The sequence below is a fragment of the Tachysurus vachellii genome, chromosome 4, assembly GCF_030014155.1.
Source record: "Tachysurus vachellii isolate PV-2020 chromosome 4, HZAU_Pvac_v1, whole genome shotgun sequence".
NCBI classification, from domain to species: Eukaryota; Metazoa; Chordata; class Actinopteri; order Siluriformes; family Bagridae; genus Tachysurus; species Tachysurus vachellii.
This window is the reverse complement of record NC_083463.1, coordinates 20171254-20189935: the sequence shown is the minus strand read 5'-3', so window position 1 is coordinate 20189935 and position 18682 is coordinate 20171254. Positions and strand designations below refer to the sequence as shown.

The 18682-nt window shown below is 37.9% G+C and overlaps 3 protein-coding genes across 4 annotated transcripts; 2 read left to right on the top strand and 1 right to left on the bottom strand.

Annotated features, from left to right (window-relative positions):
- Positions 1-456: 456 nt before the first annotated feature.
- LOC132843978 (E3 ubiquitin-protein ligase RNF182) lies at positions 457-10621 on the top strand. Of its 2 annotated transcripts, XM_060867124.1 has the most exons (4): positions 457-509; positions 688-939; positions 1820-1874; positions 8715-10621. In XM_060867124.1, the coding sequence occupies exon 4, from the start codon at positions 9373-9375 to the stop codon at positions 10126-10128; it is 756 nt and encodes a 251-aa protein (XP_060723107.1). In that variant the 5' UTR covers positions 457-509; positions 688-939; positions 1820-1874; positions 8715-9372; the 3' UTR covers positions 10129-10621. The 2 variants fall into 2 exon arrangements, with proteins under 2 accessions (XP_060723107.1, XP_060723108.1); XM_060867125.1 differs by lacking the exon at positions 1820-1874.
- Positions 10622-12919: 2298 nt separating this feature from the next.
- zgc:109913 (regulator of G-protein signaling 9-binding protein) lies at positions 12920-14711 on the top strand. Its single transcript, XM_060867123.1, has 2 exons — positions 12920-13121; positions 14191-14711. Exons 1-2 carry the CDS (start codon positions 12920-12922, stop codon positions 14709-14711), a joined length of 723 nt encoding a protein of 240 aa, XP_060723106.1.
- A 720-nt stretch (positions 14712-15431) lies between these two features.
- On the bottom strand, positions 15432-18478 carry ube2c (ubiquitin-conjugating enzyme E2C). Its single transcript, XM_060867121.1, has 7 exons — positions 18383-18478; positions 17493-17603; positions 16360-16387; positions 16178-16264; positions 15891-16095; positions 15726-15785; positions 15432-15633 (listed from the first exon to the last, which is right to left on the bottom strand). The coding sequence occupies exons 2-7, from the start codon at positions 17591-17593 to the stop codon at positions 15596-15598; spliced, it is 519 nt and encodes a 172-aa protein (XP_060723104.1). The 5' UTR covers positions 17594-17603; positions 18383-18478; the 3' UTR covers positions 15432-15595.
- Positions 18479-18682: the final 204 nt, after the last annotated feature.

The following is an 18682-nucleotide window of genomic DNA, read 5'->3' as shown; positions in this document are numbered from 1 at the left end:
ATTCTGAGTAGGGGTAATGTTGGTTGAGTTCTCTAAATGCTAATACAGCAGTGTGTATTAATTTGGCTCTATAACTGTTGTGAAGTAGTGTAGGTGGTAATTTCACAATGCAAAGGTGGTAATTTCACCAATGTGTCAGTGTATGTTAATTCATTGGAGTAAATGGTAATGCAGCAATGCTTGTGTTAATGCAGGTAGGTAAATGTGTATAGAATGTGTTAATTGTTAATTTGTTGTGTTAATAGTAATGAGCTGTATGTGTAAATTAGACTCTTTAAATGCTAATGCAGCAGTGTATGTTTTAATTCAGCGCTTGTTAAATGTTAATGACCAGTGCAAATGTTAATGCAGCTGTGTGTGTGTGTGTGTGTGGGAGAGAGAGAGAGAGTGAGAGAGAGAGAGAGAGAGAGAGAGAGAGAGAGAGGGAGAGTGAAAATGTTAATGTAGCAGTTTATGTGATAGTGCAGATGTGTATGTTTTACTGCTGCAGATTGTGTGAATTAATTCAGGTATGTAGATATTAAAGCAGCAGTGTTAAGTATGTGTTCATGCAGCAGTATGTGTTAGTGCACTATGGTATGTGTGTGCTAATATAGGTATGTAAATATTAGCGCAGGAGTGTACAGTATGTGTTAATGCAGCAGTGTATGTTTTAATCCTATGAACTCTCGTGCTCTCGCTCGGTAGGTCGCCGCTCTGGCCGCCGGCTCGTGTTGCCACAGTAACCGGTGAGTGAGTTGGAATGCTGTAGCGCTACCGCAGTGATCAGTGAGGGGGATGGCGCGATTCCGCTCGGCCTCATCCGGCATCGGCATCATGATCGACATGGACTCTGACTCACCACAGCACGCTGGACAGCGACATGTTGCTCGCGCGAGCTCCTGATCCTGATTAGAACTGCGCACAAGCGTCTCCCATCGTCTAATCAGGAGCAGTGGGGTAAGTACACAAAATGTGAACCGTGCATACAAATAAATAAAGTGTGCTCTTTAGACGTGACCTTAAACCAGCCGAAAATCAGAACAGCAGTATGGATTTGATGGATAGTGATAGTGTATATTCTCACGACGACGCCAACCGTCGATAGGAAAGATTTTTCGTTTTAAGTCAATACATAAGGAACATTTAATGCGATGGATATCCGTGTGAGGCTCAGGAGTTGGTTGAAGCAACAGGGACGCACCTTGTTTTAGTGATTCCTCACGTAGGCTGATGACACAAATCGACGGCATCGGATTTATCAGTCTGCGGATTTTCTGCTTTTCTGTTTGGATGAGCTCGGAATGCTAGTGATCCGAGGACTAGTGTGTTATTCGGTGCACTGGTGTTGGATATACTGGTGTCTATTTGGGTCCATCACTCTCTAGCTTTGTCGTGGGAAATTCTGTGCAATGCAGTTTAAACGCCATGTAGCCTACCTGTTGGACTGTGGCAACACGTGAAGTGAAATCAGAACTTTCCAGCATTCAGATCATTCAGAATTATACTGAATTAAAAATCATTGAAAGCGCGTGAAGGGAGGGTCAGCTACTGACGCCTATAAAAGCCTTTCACTGAAAACAAAACAAAACAAATCAGGCAAAACATGAACGCCCATTTATTTATTTATTTTATTTTATTTTATTTTATTTTATTCCTTCACCTGATCTCTTCTGTAGAGTAAAGCCTCAATCCAGATCATTTATAGGACATTTACTTAAAATGAGGAATATTGACTAATTACAATAGACCAGTGCTGTAAAGTACAATTGTTTGATGTCATTTGCTGATTTCTATAATGTCTGCTTGAAATGGCATTAAATGCAGTTTTATCACACAGAGATCACACTGCTTTCTGAAAGGAAAAGTCTACCGAGCTAAATCACAAGATCTTGGTAAGAAGTTGTTTGTTTGTTTGTTTGTTTGTTTGTTTGTTTCACTCCAAGTACTGCTCAATGAATGTGACAGTCACGTTTATAGACAATGAGTTTATTTGGTTTAGATCTTATGTGGTCTTTTTCTTAAAAGTGTACTTTGGATAAAAGGTTGAAGGGTTCTATGTCGACTTGTTCAGTCTTTCTGCAGAGGTGGAAAAGTGAAGAGCCATTTAGAATTTCATTTAGCCTTTTATAAGGTCTGTAGACACATGCATGGTACTCATAAAGGATATGAGTTTAAACGATCGTATCGTATAATAAAGACAGATTGTTATAAAGACCCGGACTAAATGAATTAAATGAGAAGACAAGAAGGTCAGGAACATATCTAAGGTAATCTTCACTGCACCATAATTAACAGTGTTTCTCACTCTCACAGAATTTATTATTCAGAGTGTCTGGGAACATGTGTATGGTCCCATCATTTCTAGACAATCTACAGACTGTAAGGTCTGTATAGAATTAAAGACACATTTCTTTCCTTTGAAATCCAAAAGGGAATGTTATCAAAACTAGGCCACTGATGACATTTCAGTCAGTGTGACAGCTCTGAGCCGACAGCAGGGTGGTCAAGAGTGGATTTATCAGGCACTTCCTGTCCCACGTGAGAGTGCCACCAAGCTGTCCTGTCAAATCACAATGAAAATATAGAATAGTTGTCCTCTCACTGCAGGCTGTTCTTTAGCGAATCAGGAGATAAATTTAGAATGTGGCACAGACCCAAAACTCTAGACCTGCAGGTAGAACTGTTATATTTGCCAAGAATAATTGTGTCTGAGCGAAAATAGTGTGGAAAAACACGTTGAGTTTGTTGTTCTTTATATATTTTAAATGATCCTGTGCTGTAGACAGGGTTTTTTTTGTAGTGTTGAAAGGTGCTTATTTTGATTTGGAAGTTAGTTTTAAAGTAGTAAATCCATTAGTCTGAGACTTATTATCTAAAGCGACTAAGAAATGTGGAAGAATTCACTGCAGACACATAAACTGACTGTTTAGTGTTAACTACAGTCCTATCACAGAATTGTAATTACTAATTATACTATATGACAGATTTTATACATTTTAAAGCCATTTATAGCATATTTTCCTTTTCTGGGAACTCATGAAGACTTATGAAGGCAATATGAAGTGATTGAGACAGTACAAATTAAATGCATCATTAAAATTGAACCTTCCAGAGCTTCATTCATCAATTTTTCATGAACCCATTTTGCAGTCTGTCAACGGTTCTGATAGATGGATCATCCACTTTATTGCAGTGGCAGTTCTTTTCTTAAACCATCTAAATATAATAATAAAGCATAACATTTACTTGTTATTCACAAATGCAATATAAAATTTGGCAATGAAATAATAAAGGATGATGTAACCTAAATTATACAGATGGTTAAACTGAAATGTATTATGATGATGATGATGATGATGAAGAAGATGTTATTATTATTATTATTATTATTATTATTATTATTATTATTATTATTATTATTATTATTATTATTATTATTATTATTATTATTATTATTATTATGTTGTTGTTGTTGTTGTTGTTGTTGTTAATATCTGCAAAAAAATATTCTGAAAAATTAGTTTCCATTTATTTTATGCACTAATAAAGACAGATGGAAAGTACTAATTTGTAAAAAAGGACAAAGCATTAAATAAATTGCTGTTTTTTTTACTTCATGATATATCAGTACAAGACAGTGTTAGACCTAGAATCCATAATCATTCTGTGGATTATGTGAGGGAAATGTTCTTAATGTAAGAAAGAAATGGTTCCAAGACAATCTCCTTTAGAAATTTAGCAAAACTCCTGAAGAAGTCCTTCTTTGGGGTAATGTTTGGGGCAATGTCTCATTAGAGACAACTGATAAGATTTAAATAATAAAAAAAAGTCAATCTTTTTCTTTGTGATGCAGGACAATTTATTATCCTTTTATTTTATTGATGTAGCTGATTCAGGGTTCAAACTCATTCAAGAAACTAGAACTAATTGAAACACATTAAACAACCACTTGGGACTAAAAGGCTTATTCAGCTGATTATTGAATATATGTTTCTCTAGACTTGCAAGACTGCACACAATGGAAATAACCTGCCAAGGGTTTTAGATCTCCACAATCTCTTACATCAGGTATTTTTAATCCTTAGGAATCTAGTAGTCTATCTATCAGTGTAACTGATATCAGTCTTAACTGATGGCACGGGTTTTTATTTGAATTGTCTTGGTTCCCCCCTTGCTGCCTTTATATTATGTTAATTAAATTGGCTTTAATAAAATTTATGGCATTTTAAAAGCCACTAGAATTTTATCCTCTCTTGTAAAAAAAAAAAAAAAAGGCAAGCTACAGATTTTTTGGATGTAGGGTATGTGAGGATTAAGCTCACAGCTGCAAGTGCCAAGTAAACACCTTCAGAGTGAATTCTATATTGCATCCCAATCTGCATACTGTGTACTAAATAGAATGTCTACCTAGTAATGGCGTTAATAGTGTTCTGACAAATTATTATGGCTTGTGATGGACAGCTGACACCCTCGACACCAATATGTGGTTCTTCCCCAGACTGTTGCCAAAATTTGGAGACACCCAGTTATATAGGATGTCTGCTCTAGCATTATTTCCCTTCAGTGGAACTCAAGGGTGCAAACCTGTGCACAAAGCAAGCTCTATAAAGCTCCAGGTTTGCCAAAGTTGGTGTGAAAGGACTAAAGAGTTCTGACCTCAACCCCACAGAACACCTTAGGGATGAACCTGAATATCAACTGCACCCCATGGCTAATCACCTGACACCAGTGTCTGAGCTCACTAATACCCCAGTGTAAATGAACACAAAACCCTACAGTAAAGCCCCAGAATCAATCTAGAGGAAAGACTTTCTAGAACTGTAGAGGATATTATAACAGTAAAAGGGGAATGATCAAGAATTCAATGTTCAAAAAGCACATATAGATGTGATAGTCATGTGATATGTGATATTGTATGCGATCGTGTCCACAAACCTTTGGCCATATTGGTTTATTGTCTGTATGCATTATTAACATTTCCTTAATATTACAAATAGTTTGAGGACACTTTTCTATACACAAAAACATGACAGTCACATTTATTGAGCACTATTAGAAATTGCAAAACCTCTAGATTCACCTACTGTATGCTGTAAGCATTTGTTGTAAGCATTCTCGTTCAGTGGCATAGCATCACATAAAACAGTATACCATAAGGGTTTCTCTGCAGTAATCACACAGCATTCTGTACATGTGGGACTATGATGTGAATTTAGATGTTCATTATGGCTGCTCACAGCTCCAAAACAATGCAAGTTGCTTCCATTCTGTTTATTTTTATTATCTAATTTGTTATCTGCTTGATTTTAGTTCTTCAGCCTGTCGAAATGTTTGAGGTTTAAATTCCATAAACCTTTTTGTACTTCTTATTATAGTAGTATATTAAATTCTTTCACTGTCTTGATTGATTGCCAAATCTTGCCTGTCACCATATGGATTTAAATTTGTGCCTATAGTTTGATTGTATAAAATATGGTAACAATATACCTTAGCACCCCAAGACTGTCAGGACTGTCCTTTTTCTACCTGGATTTAATAATCATTTTTGTGCATTTCTCACAAAACTAAATCCACCTTTAGAAATTGAAGCCTTATCTGTAAATGCTTTGAATTTTCTCTCATGCCATTTCCATTAGACTCAATAGTGACTGATAGTGAATCAAGATATAGCTGAGATTGGGTTTGCTTTCTCTTGAACTGCTCTGCTTTGTCAGTGTACAGTGGCAGTATTTTTTTAAAGTAAAATTTAGCTACCAAAGCTGAAACACAAATATACATTGAATCTAATGGGTCAAAAATATGATTTGTAACTCAATGTATTCTAGCTGATCATGTTTGGTTCAAGGTAAGTGCTCGTATAAAAATCACATGAGTACAGAGATGAAAGACTGTATTAGTATAACAGCTCATTATTAATTGTTGATGAGTTATCAAACAGCATAAAAGGCTTTACATTTAACCAAACTAAATTTATGTTAACTTGATAATGAATTCAGAAATCATGCTCATACTTATACGTTTCTCCAGAGCTCCTGCTTGCACAATTTTATTTGACTATATAATATTAATTATAGAAAGTTAATTATTTATTCACATTCTCAGGTGTCACCCAGATGAGTTCCCTTGTGAGTCTGGTTCATTTCAAGGTTTCTTCTGCATGTCTCAGGGGATTTTCCTTGCCACGGTAGCCTCTGGTTAAGTCTAATATATATAATATATGCCAAAATATATACCAATATCCATTTTATATATATATATATATATATATATATATATATATATATATATATATATATATAAATATCATTTATATATATATAAATATCATTTATATATATATATATATATATATATATATATATATATATATATATATATATATATATATATATGTAATATTTTTACTGAATTTTTATATTCCTGTAAAGCTGCTTTGAGACAATGTCTGTTGTTAAAAGCGATATAAAAAATGGAATGGAATAGTAAAAAAAAAAAAATAACGAAAACTTTTTATTCTTTTATCCTCAATATCTGCTTGGTATATATTTTGGCACAGCAGACAGCATATTATTGCTTGTTTTAGGGTTTACGTAATACACTGTTATTACAGCTTGTAGATAGGAAAGCATTTGTGAAAATCACACTCACCTATCCCTTTAAATGAATGTAGTTTTAAGAAACATGCTCTCAAAGGGAGGTATAGATGTTGGCACAGAATGGTAGGTTTTTTTATCATTTCTGACCACAGGACAGGAGCACAGATGGTGTTTGTTACCTCGTTGGCATCTCTACCTGTACCTCTCTTCCTCTTTCGCTCATTAAAACACATTCAGTGAGCACCCGTGAAGAACCATGAGATTTTGTGCAATATTTGGTCTTCCCTTTATGTTTGATGTTATTTAAGTGTTGTGATAATTGTGATAAGTTGTCTTTCTGAGTGAGCTTCAGCATCACAGTGAGCTAGTCTGAGCTTTCTGGATTGTCTTATTATAGTCCTTTGAGCTGTGTCTGCTGGCTTATGTTGCATGACAGGACGGAGGTCAGGCTGGGATGGAGAAGTCCTTGAATTTCCATTTGAATAAAGCTCCCAATTAGAGATAGCCATATACAACGGAAATTCAGAAATGAATGCGCACAAGCAGGTGTTTTTCCTCACCACTAAAATAGATTTTTAAGCCTACTTTCTAAAGTAGGTTACATTTTGGTACAAGTCAGTTAACATGTAGCTCTGAAGAGTCAGCTACACTGATTACTAAGCTAAATGTAGACGTGCCCTCGGGCATGTATTGGCGTCTTGCATTTTTAATAGGTAGTGAATTCAGGCTGGAAAAACTATGTCTTTTGCCCACTGCATCTCTCCGTCCCAGACATCAGGACAAAGGGTTGTGTTGGCTTGCATTCAATAAATCACATACTGCAATTTACGTAAGCTTTTTGCATCATGTACCCTGGAGACAAGCTGCCATACAAAAATTCACAGTCATAATTTCTGTTTCCTCTCCTTAAGGCGTTGTGTGTGTGTGTGTGTGTGTGTGTGTGTGTGTGTTAGACCAAGATGGAGTAGGATACTCTTTATCAGTCATCAAGGGTATTTGGTGGTGCTGGTGGGGGGCTGTGTGTTATATTAGGCTCACTGTGCATGGATTTGCTATTTATAGTTTAGCTCAAATTCTAACAACCTGCTCTCTGAAACAGAGAAATTGTATGTGTGTGTGTGCGTGTGTTTGAGACAGAGAGATAGAGAAAGAGACAGACAGACAGACAGAGAAAGAAATGAGAAAAATATAGATATATTGTGGTAAAGGAGATGTTTGTGTAATTGATTTCTAGCTAAAGCTGTTTCTTACTATAGACGTGTGGAAAACATACTTTTAGGGAATTAAAAAAAATTTATACAACGATTTACCTTTGCTAGCTACTTAGTTTGGCGATCGCACATCACCCATGGAATCACACAACACTTGCTGCATCCATGGGATTTATTGGTCACTTAGGGAGCCTGTGCAGTTTTTTAGTCCTCTTGTCAAGTAAAAGAAGTCATATAACAACACACACAGAAAATTCTGTTCATTCATAAATGTTGAAAATGACACATTCACTAACACAGTTACACAGTATGTGACAGCTTTATAAAAAGTGTTCTAGGCACGCTGTAAGGTTTTATCTGCATGAAGGGCGAGTTATGGATTCATCTTATGTGGAAAGGAAGACTCAAGAATAAAATGTCAAGTAATGCTTTGTTTCTTCGAATAACTCACAAGAATATCAGTAACATTGCCAGTCAGAGTATTATGACAGCAGGAGAATGAAACTAAATATCGCTGAGAGTGAAACTAAATATTATGTGTATATCATGTATTATGTATATATTTAGTTCAATTCAATTTATATTTAACAGTGGACTTTGTCACAAAGCAACTTTACAGAAATCCAGATCTAAAACTGGACATTTAACCCTTAATCAGCAAAATTTATGTAAGGTATGAATGTGTGTGTGTGTGTGTGTGTGTGTGTGTGTGTGTGTGTGTGTGTGTGTGTGTGTGTGTGTGTGTGTGTGTGCACGTGTGTGTCTGTGTCTGTGTGTGTGTTTGTGTATTATTTAATTAACTAATTAATTAATTAATACCTAATTATTATGTATTAATACATGTTTGATTTATTCGTATTTTTAATTAATAATTAATCACTCTTTTTATAGCTGGTACTGTTTTGTCTGTCTTTTGTCGTTTCAGAGCGAAGCGAAGTGCTGCATCTCATTGTCCTCTGAATAATCACAGTTCCATACTTGATGGCCATAAAATGTGTTTTTCCAATCCTCTATAACTGTTGGTAAAAGCAGGCTCGTTCCAGGATGCTTTTACCAAGACTACAATTCATTTCTGCCACTTCATATTACTCATGGATGACCAGTGAGCATCGGCTTTGGCTCAGGTTTCTGAGCTAGAATGAATTTATAGTGGCAATTTAGTGACGGCCCATGAACATTTCATTAGCACCTCTTCCATAACAAGTGTTTCGTTTACTGCTTGTCATTATGTTCATGATTCTAAGCAAGTCTAAAAACAAAACACCTCAGTATACATCTGTATAAGTATTATGCATGAAAGGTCTGATTGTGCATGTGCTACTGTGAATATGTGTAATTGTAATACTGGTTTTCAGGCCATCAGTGTTTAAATGATTTATAGGTTCCACTGTTTACAACAAGCTCTTTTCCTGCCTTCGACTGACAACATCAGAGCAGCGTAAAAAGAGAACCTGCTGTTAACAGGCAATCTGACAAAAAAAAGAGACAAAACTCCTATTAAAGACATTTTGCTGGGTCGCCAGATACTGCTCCATTGTTACATTTTGGAAATTTCCATTAAGCTCCCCCTTCCCGCTCTCAGGATGAGTAACAAATCGGACTCTGAAGGTGTGGTCTACACGGTGGAAGAACTCGAATGCAAGATATGCTATAGCCGCTACGATGCACGCGCTCGCAAGCCAAAGTTACTGGCGTGCCTGCACCGTGTCTGCGCTCGCTGCCTGAAGAAGATGGCCGAGATGGAATCATCACCTGGCACTGTCAGCTGTCCGTTCTGCCGCCATCAGACACATGTGCCTGATGAGGAAATCTGGCTCCTTCAGGATGACAGTAACATTCTGGCTATCCTCTCCTACCAGGAGCGAGTGCGGAAGAGCGGCTCAATGCCTGTGGGTGAGGTACTGCTCACCCCAAACAGTCTAAATGGGGGAGAGATAGGAACAAGTGGAGAAGGAGGAGGAGAGCAGGCCCACAGTTCCTCAGACTGCCTGGTCATCACCATCATGGAGGTTCCAGGCGAGTCCGCTTCACCCGACTCCACTGGCATGCTGAACATGGTGCGTCTGTATCGGCCGGCTAGCTTGGACTCGCTGCCGTGCCACGTGCCTGTGCAGAAGTGGCGCGCCTGGACATCGCGCTCTGTGCCGCGTTTTGTCATGGGCTTTCTCTGCCTGCTCTACTTCAGTTCACTGCCCCTTGGCATTTATCTGCTCATGATTCAGCAACTTACACTGGGAGTGATCCTGGTCAGCCTGGTGCCCTCCACCCTCGTCCTCTGTGTGTTCTACGGCTTCTGTCAGTGCCTGTGCCATGAGATCATGGAGGCCATGGCTACATAGACACTTCATAGGATGTGTATGATTTGACCGTCTTTAGACAGTGTGAACCAAGCCAAAATCATTGATCTGTTTATTCTGCTCTTGAGTGCTCATCTACTGTTGCACTGGAATATACCAGCATTTAGAAGTGAACTTTCAACCATCTTCAGTTCATATGAAGGGCAATACATACATTTGAAAGAGCAGTTATATCCTACAATCCAGTGCAGGTTGTTTGTATTGAGCTACGGCTGCCTCAATTTGCTGTTGATTTGTTTGTTTCTTTGTTTGTTTTTATTCTGTACCTGTTAGCTCAGGCTTAACATGACTGTGATCCTTTTACATACCACTAATAAGGGAATGAGATTCATATCTAACACTGAAATTATGGACTCTGTTCCATAGTGTGAAATATGTCCTTCCTACTTTTGACAATCCATTTGTTGTGTAACTTTAAAATAATAGTCTCCATATACTTGTCAAAGTTCCTAGTTGCCTTTGTAAGGCATGCAAATTCCCAAGCTATATTTTAATGTTGTATATATAAAATAATGTGTTTATCATTGCTATGAGAATGAACAAATGCCTTCAGATCATCCAAACTGTTAATAGATATTCAATAAAGATTGGAAACACAATCAAAGGGATGTCAGTTAATGACATTTTAAGTCATCAAGTGGCGAGACGCTGACCGGAAGCAAAAAAGCATGCATTTTTATATCATTCATTCATTCATTTTCTACCGCTTATCCGAACTACCTCGGGTCACGGGGAGCCTGTGCCTATCTCAGGCGTCATCGGGCATCAAGGCAGGATACACCCTGGACGGAGTGCCAACCCATCACAGGGCACACACACACACTCTCATTCACTCACGCAATCACACACTACGGACAATTTTCCAGAGATGCCAATCAACCTACCATGCATGTCTTTGGACCGGGGTACCCGGAGGAAACCCCCGAGGCACGTGGAGAACATGCAAACTCCACACACACAAGGCGGAGGCAGGAATCGAACCCCGACCCTGGAGCCCCCCTGCATTTTTATATATTTCAGTGAATTCAACTGAGTTCTTGAAAAAATTACTGCAGCAGGGCTGCAACTGCAAAAACTGCGACTGCAAAAATAAAACCTTCCAGTTGTTTGGTTATGTTACATTTCCAAAAATGAACCAGCTCTGTTTCTGTAGAACTCATCTGCTACAGCTTAACCAATCACATACTGTATAGTTATCACTTATTTAGCTGAGGAAAGCACATCAGACCAGAGAAAAGCTAAAAATTAAGTCAGAAAGGAGAGAGTTTTCATATTTTTTTAAAAGGTCAACAACAAAAAACAACGATTAAAGACAAATGGAAAAAGAAGTACGAGTTTATTCCCCTATGTAAAATTTGACCCTGATGTCTCATCTGTTCCGAGGTGATAACACTGATCAAAGCACCACAAAGAAACAAAACATAACTAGGTGACATGTTACTATTAAGTCATGTTAGCAACTTATGCAGACTTTTGTACGCAAGAAGTTTTGTAACGTGACCTTAAGTGAGTTGTACCGTTTAAATAGATGAAAAGAAACTCTGAATAAGGAAAACAATTGAAATGGTAAAACTCAGAATGATGTAAGAGAAAGCTTTGGGGATGATAATGACTGATCAAATTAAAGTAATTATAAAAAGATTTAAAAAACAATAACGTGGCATGTGTGAATAAGAGTACTTCATTTTAAGAAATTGCTTTTTGCAGCTCTGATGTTTTGTTAACTGAATGAGCGAATATGAGTGAGGTTGCTGAGGATACTACACCTGCGGGAGAGTGTAAGTGTCAAGGGCCCTCCTCATCTACGCACTGCGTTCAGACAAGCCTGAAGAGCCACTGGGGGGTCATCAAAGGATCCCAGCCTGTGCCTCTGCAGTCCTACGCCGTTCTCCCTGATGACAATTAACTGTGCCTAAGGCACACTTCTAAAACACAGGAACAAAGGAAGCCAAACATGGCTTTAACCTTAGTCAATATAAAGAGTACTCCTCTTTCCATGATTGTGTGTTTATTTTAAGATGAGGTTTCCCTCCGATGTGTGATGCTTGTAATCATTTGGTTTGGAGAGCATCAGCTGCGCTGCTCAGGCCTAATTGAAGAAACTCTCCCTGAAGGCCAAGTGCTTCCATGAAGCCATCGGAAAGGAAGTGGTGTGTTGGGTGATAACAGAGTATTTGCCAGCAGTCAGCTCAGATATAGTCAAGCTGAGATGTGAGACTGTCAACACAATGTTGAGGATAAGAAGAAATTATGGTATCCTGGATGAGACTAAGGTACTGCTTAGATTTTTTACTTTTTCTTTTAACGAAACGGATTCATTTATTAATTATAATTATATTATAATTGAATGGAACTTTAATAACCACATAAAATATTTTTCAAACTCATGTTTCTTATTTATTACTGGTAGTATTTATATTTATGTGATGCAAGAATAGCTTAGTCTAACTGTTTAATGTATATTTTCTTTCCATTTTATTTGAAGAAATCAAAATTGGATTAAACTCGTATAATCTATGCCAAAGTATTCGGATCCAAAAGATAATTTATCATTTATCAAATAGAATATCTTAAAATATAGGAAAATGGATATTTAATAATAATGTAAGACAGGAATAAACTTCAGTGCAAAGAGATACGAGTCTCCAAAACTTGCACTTTATGGAAAGATTCTTCACCCAAAGTTATTTTTGGAAGACGATCAGGCTGATGCTGTGCTCGAGAACCCGCTTCCAGATGTGCTAAAACTTTAACCAGCTGTGGGCGGCGGAGCATGAATCGGTGGCGGAGGTCTGTGGGAGAGATCCAGGCCAGGAAGAGGCTGGTGAGCGAGTGTGAGCAGGCGCAGGCTGCCTTCAACAAACTCACCGCCTGCTTTCAGCAAATGGCCACCTGCTTAGGAAGCAACACAGACAGCAGCCTTCTGAGAGATGAGCTGGAGGAAACCAGGGGACAGGCGCATAAAATATGTACAGGTAGGAGAGTGGTAAGATCTACTTGTACAGACAGCACCATGTTAAGTTTATTAAGGTGCTTTGAGTTAATAAACACAATCCACCCACTGTGCACAATTCTCTAACAAAATTAATCCAATTTCACGGTTTATATTTTTGTATAAGATCGAAGATGATGGAGCTGTGTTGTATCACAATATTCAGGTCTCTACAGAAAAAAAAGGAATAAGATTAAGTTAGGATATAGAAATAACTTGACTCATGGGACATTAATTCCAGTGTTGGAATTAATTCAGGAGTTAAATCGGTTATCTTTGATTAGATGAATCATCAAACTGTGCTGGAATCCATGACTCCTACTATGATATACTGTATATGCATATAATATATAGATATGTATTAAAATGTAAATATTTTTACAAAGTACATAAAAGAGGAAATTGAACCAGGTCAATTATTTTTTGACAGTTTAAATAAAATAATAGCAGAATACAAACAGCAAATAGAAGTAGAATATCAATTGAATTATAATGTCCTGGCATGTTTTGTTCATCCTACATTATGCTTATATGTTTCTTATTATGCTTAATCTCAATATAAGAGGACAATATAAGTAGAGCATATTTTTAATCTTGAATGCTACAGGAGCAAGGTGCAGAGAGTAGACATGTAAGGGGACTGTGTAAGGGGACTGTGTTAGTGTAAGGGGACAGGGGACAACTTAAGGTTATTCCTCCAGTGAGAAGAAGTGAAGGTTATGGAAAGGGACCTCGTGTTTGGCTGAGTAGGCATTACAAGGCATCTTGTTAACCGATTTGAGGTTGCAGAAGGGAATATAAACCTCAAGGAAAGAGTTGACGTAGGGTGATGCTTCAGACATTTTGCATCAATTTTTTTACTGTGAAAATGAACATGACATTGTCATAATGAGAAGACTTAGTATAGCATCTGTAGTATCATCCTGCATCTGCTAAACATGTGTAAACTTTCCTCTTCTGAGGTACTGAATTAAAAGGCAAAAGCTAATTAAATATTAAAGAAAGACGAGAACAGTTCTGTTTGCCTTTTGTTGATCATGCTCATGTTACAGGGCTGCACCAGAGGCTACTAGAGCTGCTGGTTGAGAACGAGCAAGGCCAGGACGACCGCGTGCAGGTTGAGCGCCTCTGGGTTCTGCTCCTGAGCAATTTGGAGAACTTCCAACAGCAGCTCAAGAAGGTCAGTGCACTCCAGGAGCTCTTTCCCATTGCTCTGCAAAAGGACAGACAGGCCCTGGTGAACACAGGCGCTTCCGGAGGAGGCACTGAAGTGGCAGGCTGTGCTGCCGTGGTGCAGAGCCCCTGGGTAGTGATGGAGTGCAACAAGAATCCTGACCTGAATGGCCATGTGTTGGAGATTGAGACTCTGCTCCAGGAAATGCTGCAGAGGGTAAATGTACCACTGTGGTCAATCGAGCCGATGCAGAAAGCCTGGGCTGAGGGAACGCAGGAAGATGACGATGATATCTTAGAGGAGATGATGGAGGTCGAAGTGGTATCGCAGGATGGAAAATCAGGCTGCTGCAGTCATTCCAACTGTAGACTAAGATGCATATTCTGTTTGCTCAACTAGACCCATTTTGGATCATGTAGCTAGTGAGAAATCAGTCTTCAATCATTAATTGCTTTGGCATATCTTGACTTTTGTAACAAAATCAAGATTTATCATGAGCCACATGGGAACTGCCAGGCTGTACTGTAGATTTTATGCTATAAACAGTTGCAGGGATACATTTTCAGACAATACTGCCCTCTATCTGCAAGCACAACTAAACTAAATCCCATCAAATGGACCTGCTACTGAAGGACACGAGGATCATTATGTTAAAGAATAAAGAAAAAAAAAAAAGAAATCATGGTTGAAAAAAAAAAAAAGCTTTAATATTTTAGTTTTTAAGCTACTTCTTCTACTTGTCAGTAGAAATATACAGATTAGACTGTCAGTAACTTGAAGAAATACTTTAGAGCGCAGATTCCTCAAACATTTTATAGCCAGGAACTCCAGTGTGTATTTCTAAAAATAGTAAACAATATTTTGAATACAAGACATTTCTATTCCTGACCTTTCGAACCAAAAGTATATATTCAGTTCGTGTTAAAATTATATACATTATACTATATATTGTCTTTAAGTTATTGAGTTTTGGATTAAACCCATGCAAATCAAGTGACTAGTCAAAAGAACAACCCCCCCCAATATGCTTCCATTTGGAGGTTTTTACACTAATGGACAATTATTTAAGTATTAACACTATAGTAATTCAAACAAAGCCATATACAAAAAAAAGAATAATTAAACTACTCAGTGGCATTTTATTGAGACAGGTTTTATTCAACATACAAATATTGTACAGCAACAGACTCAGCATTTAAATTTACATAGGCTTGCGCAAAAATAAAGAAACGAGGTCACACAGTGAGATAAAAGAAAAGAGGCAGACGTGCCAGTTTCGCTGGTCAATTCTTGTAGGTTGCGTGCAAATGGGCTTTGAAGGCTGGAAGAAGAATGCATCCTCTTAGAAAACAGTACACACAAATCACTTCACTACACTAAAGACAAAAATCTTTCAGTCTGCAAATAACTTACATTCCTGGTTTTCCCATAATTCTGCAGCCGCAGAGTTCATAGGGCTATCGTTGTTGGGCTCTTTATTAAAAGGAAGAAGAAAATAAATTAAGCAAGGAAGGAGTCATAAGTGCTACTAATATAACGAGTACAAATTTTAAAGTACTTAAGTATTAGAAACCTTACCTCCAAGTAAACTTTGAATGGACAGCAGGATGGATCGAACATCATAGAGAGCAGACCACTTCTCTTTCAAAATGTCTAAGCAGATAAACCCGTTCTCATCAACATTTGGATGAAAGCATGGCGTGATGAACTTCACCCGAGGAGCGTTGTATGGGTATCCACTAGGAAACTCCAGTGAGAGCTTATACCTTAACCCTTCATACACCTCACCGAGGGGGAAAAAAAAAATTAATAAATATATTTAACAAATAATCTGTACATGCAGTAAATATGACAATAAAACTTACTGTTCCTTGAGCGCCATCTATTGTGCCGATCCACTTGAAGAGATTGTCAGACTCTGGGAATGCTGAAATTCCTTTGTCTCCGGACATCTACAATACAACATGCAACATTTGGAGGCAAATTAATAATTTGTTTATACAAATGAACACAATGTGAAGAGTAACTGTATATTCTAATGACTCACCATGAGCGTCATCAGCTCTTGCTGAAGCCTGAGAAGAGTGGAAGGCAAAAACAGCATTCAGGGATTTGCTCATACGCAATACCAAACATCAAAGATTAAAATGGACCCTTTTAGAAAAAGTCAAAAAATGTAAATGGTCTTAAATATAAAATAATATATTATTCCAGTTAAAATTAAGCTCAAACTATACACTTTATATGTATACATGTATATAATATAGTGACACATGTATATAAATAAACTTTAGGCTTGTGGTTCAGGTGATTCAAAACTACTGCTTAAGTACAAACATATTGTACCCTGTCTTATAAAATAGTGACCAAAATCCATCTAAATAACTCAAGTGTGAGACATTGTAGAGAAAGACACTGTACTGATATTCTCCTCTGGGTAGGCGTGACATTGTGGTTTGTCAAGAATGCACAATGTTTGCAGAAAAGCAAATCAAGAACTGAATAAAAAAAAAAAATCTAATTTACAATGCAGAATTGCTGAATTATTGCATCTCAGTAGCCAAAATATTTATTCATCAAGCCATCACTTGCAAGACAAACAAATACCATGTGATGGCTGTATTGGGATTGTGCTGTGTCGACCAATATGCAGGATCAGAAAGCGTCTTTGTTAGCCTCCTCAGATATTTCAGTCTAGTGACATGGTTGGTGCATAATATCCATTTGTTGCAGGTACATTACCTGTAGTACTCTGACACTAATCCCTCTCCCCCGCACATTGTGAAACCGCCACGCCACCCAATTTGCATTACTTACCTCTTTAAAAATCTCAAGAATGTAGTAATAACATTACAACATTCGTTCATCTTTAATACCTTCTTTATCCTGATCAGGATCACATTGGAGACCCAGGACCCTGAGTAACTAACTGGCAGATAGCTAGAGACACTAGTTCAGTAAGAATAACACACACATATACATTCACCTCAGGGGAAATTTTGTATAGTCAGTGCACCTTGTGAGATGTTTTAGGGAGATTAGTGGAAACCAGTGAACCCAAAGGAAACCTGGAGCTATGATTAGGACACTGTCCCAGTTGTGATCATGTGGTATGTGTGTGTGTGTGTGTGTGTAAGTAACATAAAGGGTTGATCAGTGACAGTTTCCTCACACCCATACCTTTTAGTAACGGAGCCCTTCGACACATTTCCAGACGTTTCGTTTCCTTTTAACGCGGCTGTAGAAGAAGCTGCAGCAGGATCCAGATTCTGTGAGGCCATCGCTTACAGTCTAAAACACAACCAAGTGACAGTCTGACTCTTAATTATTCATTCAATCTCAACAAATCGACCAATCACAGCTCTGCTACTACATCAACGTTTACTTAAGAAGCAGCTAGTTGTTATTAGGTGGGGAAAACACGAGGATTTTGCAGATGCGCCAAATGTTTTTCTTTTCATTGCCTCCTACAAACTCTTTTTTTGTGCTAATAGAACTAAGGCTAACGTTACCTTGGTAACGGCTCTCGCGGTTCTTTTACAGATTTAAGCTGATGTTAACTTACGAACCCTAGAAGCATTTGGTTTTTATGGCTTTTTAAATTTACCGCTCCGTCGATTTCTTTCCGTGTTGAACAGAGATTCATGTCTAAGTGAGTTTAATGAATCGGGAGATTTTTTTTTTTAATCATCATTCCGGCTTGCTAGCAGCGTCACTAATACCGCAGTAACACCTAACGTTAGCTAGCAATTAGCTGAGCAGCTAAAGCACAACCACACAATCTGAAAGTTAGCTTCAAATACTAACGTGAACCGCTATTGATATATAATATCAGTTATAAAAATACATTAACACGCGAACCTAAACAGCATCCGGTTAATAACAGACCTGGTTTGTTTGCTAACTTGGCTATCATTAATGACTAGTACAATCCAACTACTGGGTTAAAAACAAATAGCATCTCATTCTAATAAAATCTCCCCAAATACACGTAGACACACGTGTGTGTGAATGGTGTGTTTGACTAAAATGTGACGCTACAGTAAAGTTAATTGTAAAGTATACATTACCAGGTCTATGCAGTCCTTTAGCTAACACTGTTGGAGTTCAGACAGATTTTAAAAATCATATCCCGCCCCCCCGTTTAAACTCAAAACCGTTTCCCCGCCCCAACCACCGCGTTCACCAATCACACCTAAGCTTAGAAAACAAACTGGGCGTGCCTTAGTAAGTCAAATTGACGCACAATACAAATCCTACAAGCTGATTGGACAACGCGCCCACACGTTTGTGTCTATAACCGTTGATGACCATGCTGCAGAACAGAAACTCACTGCTTACAATTGACGAGGTGACTCATTTAACACTTT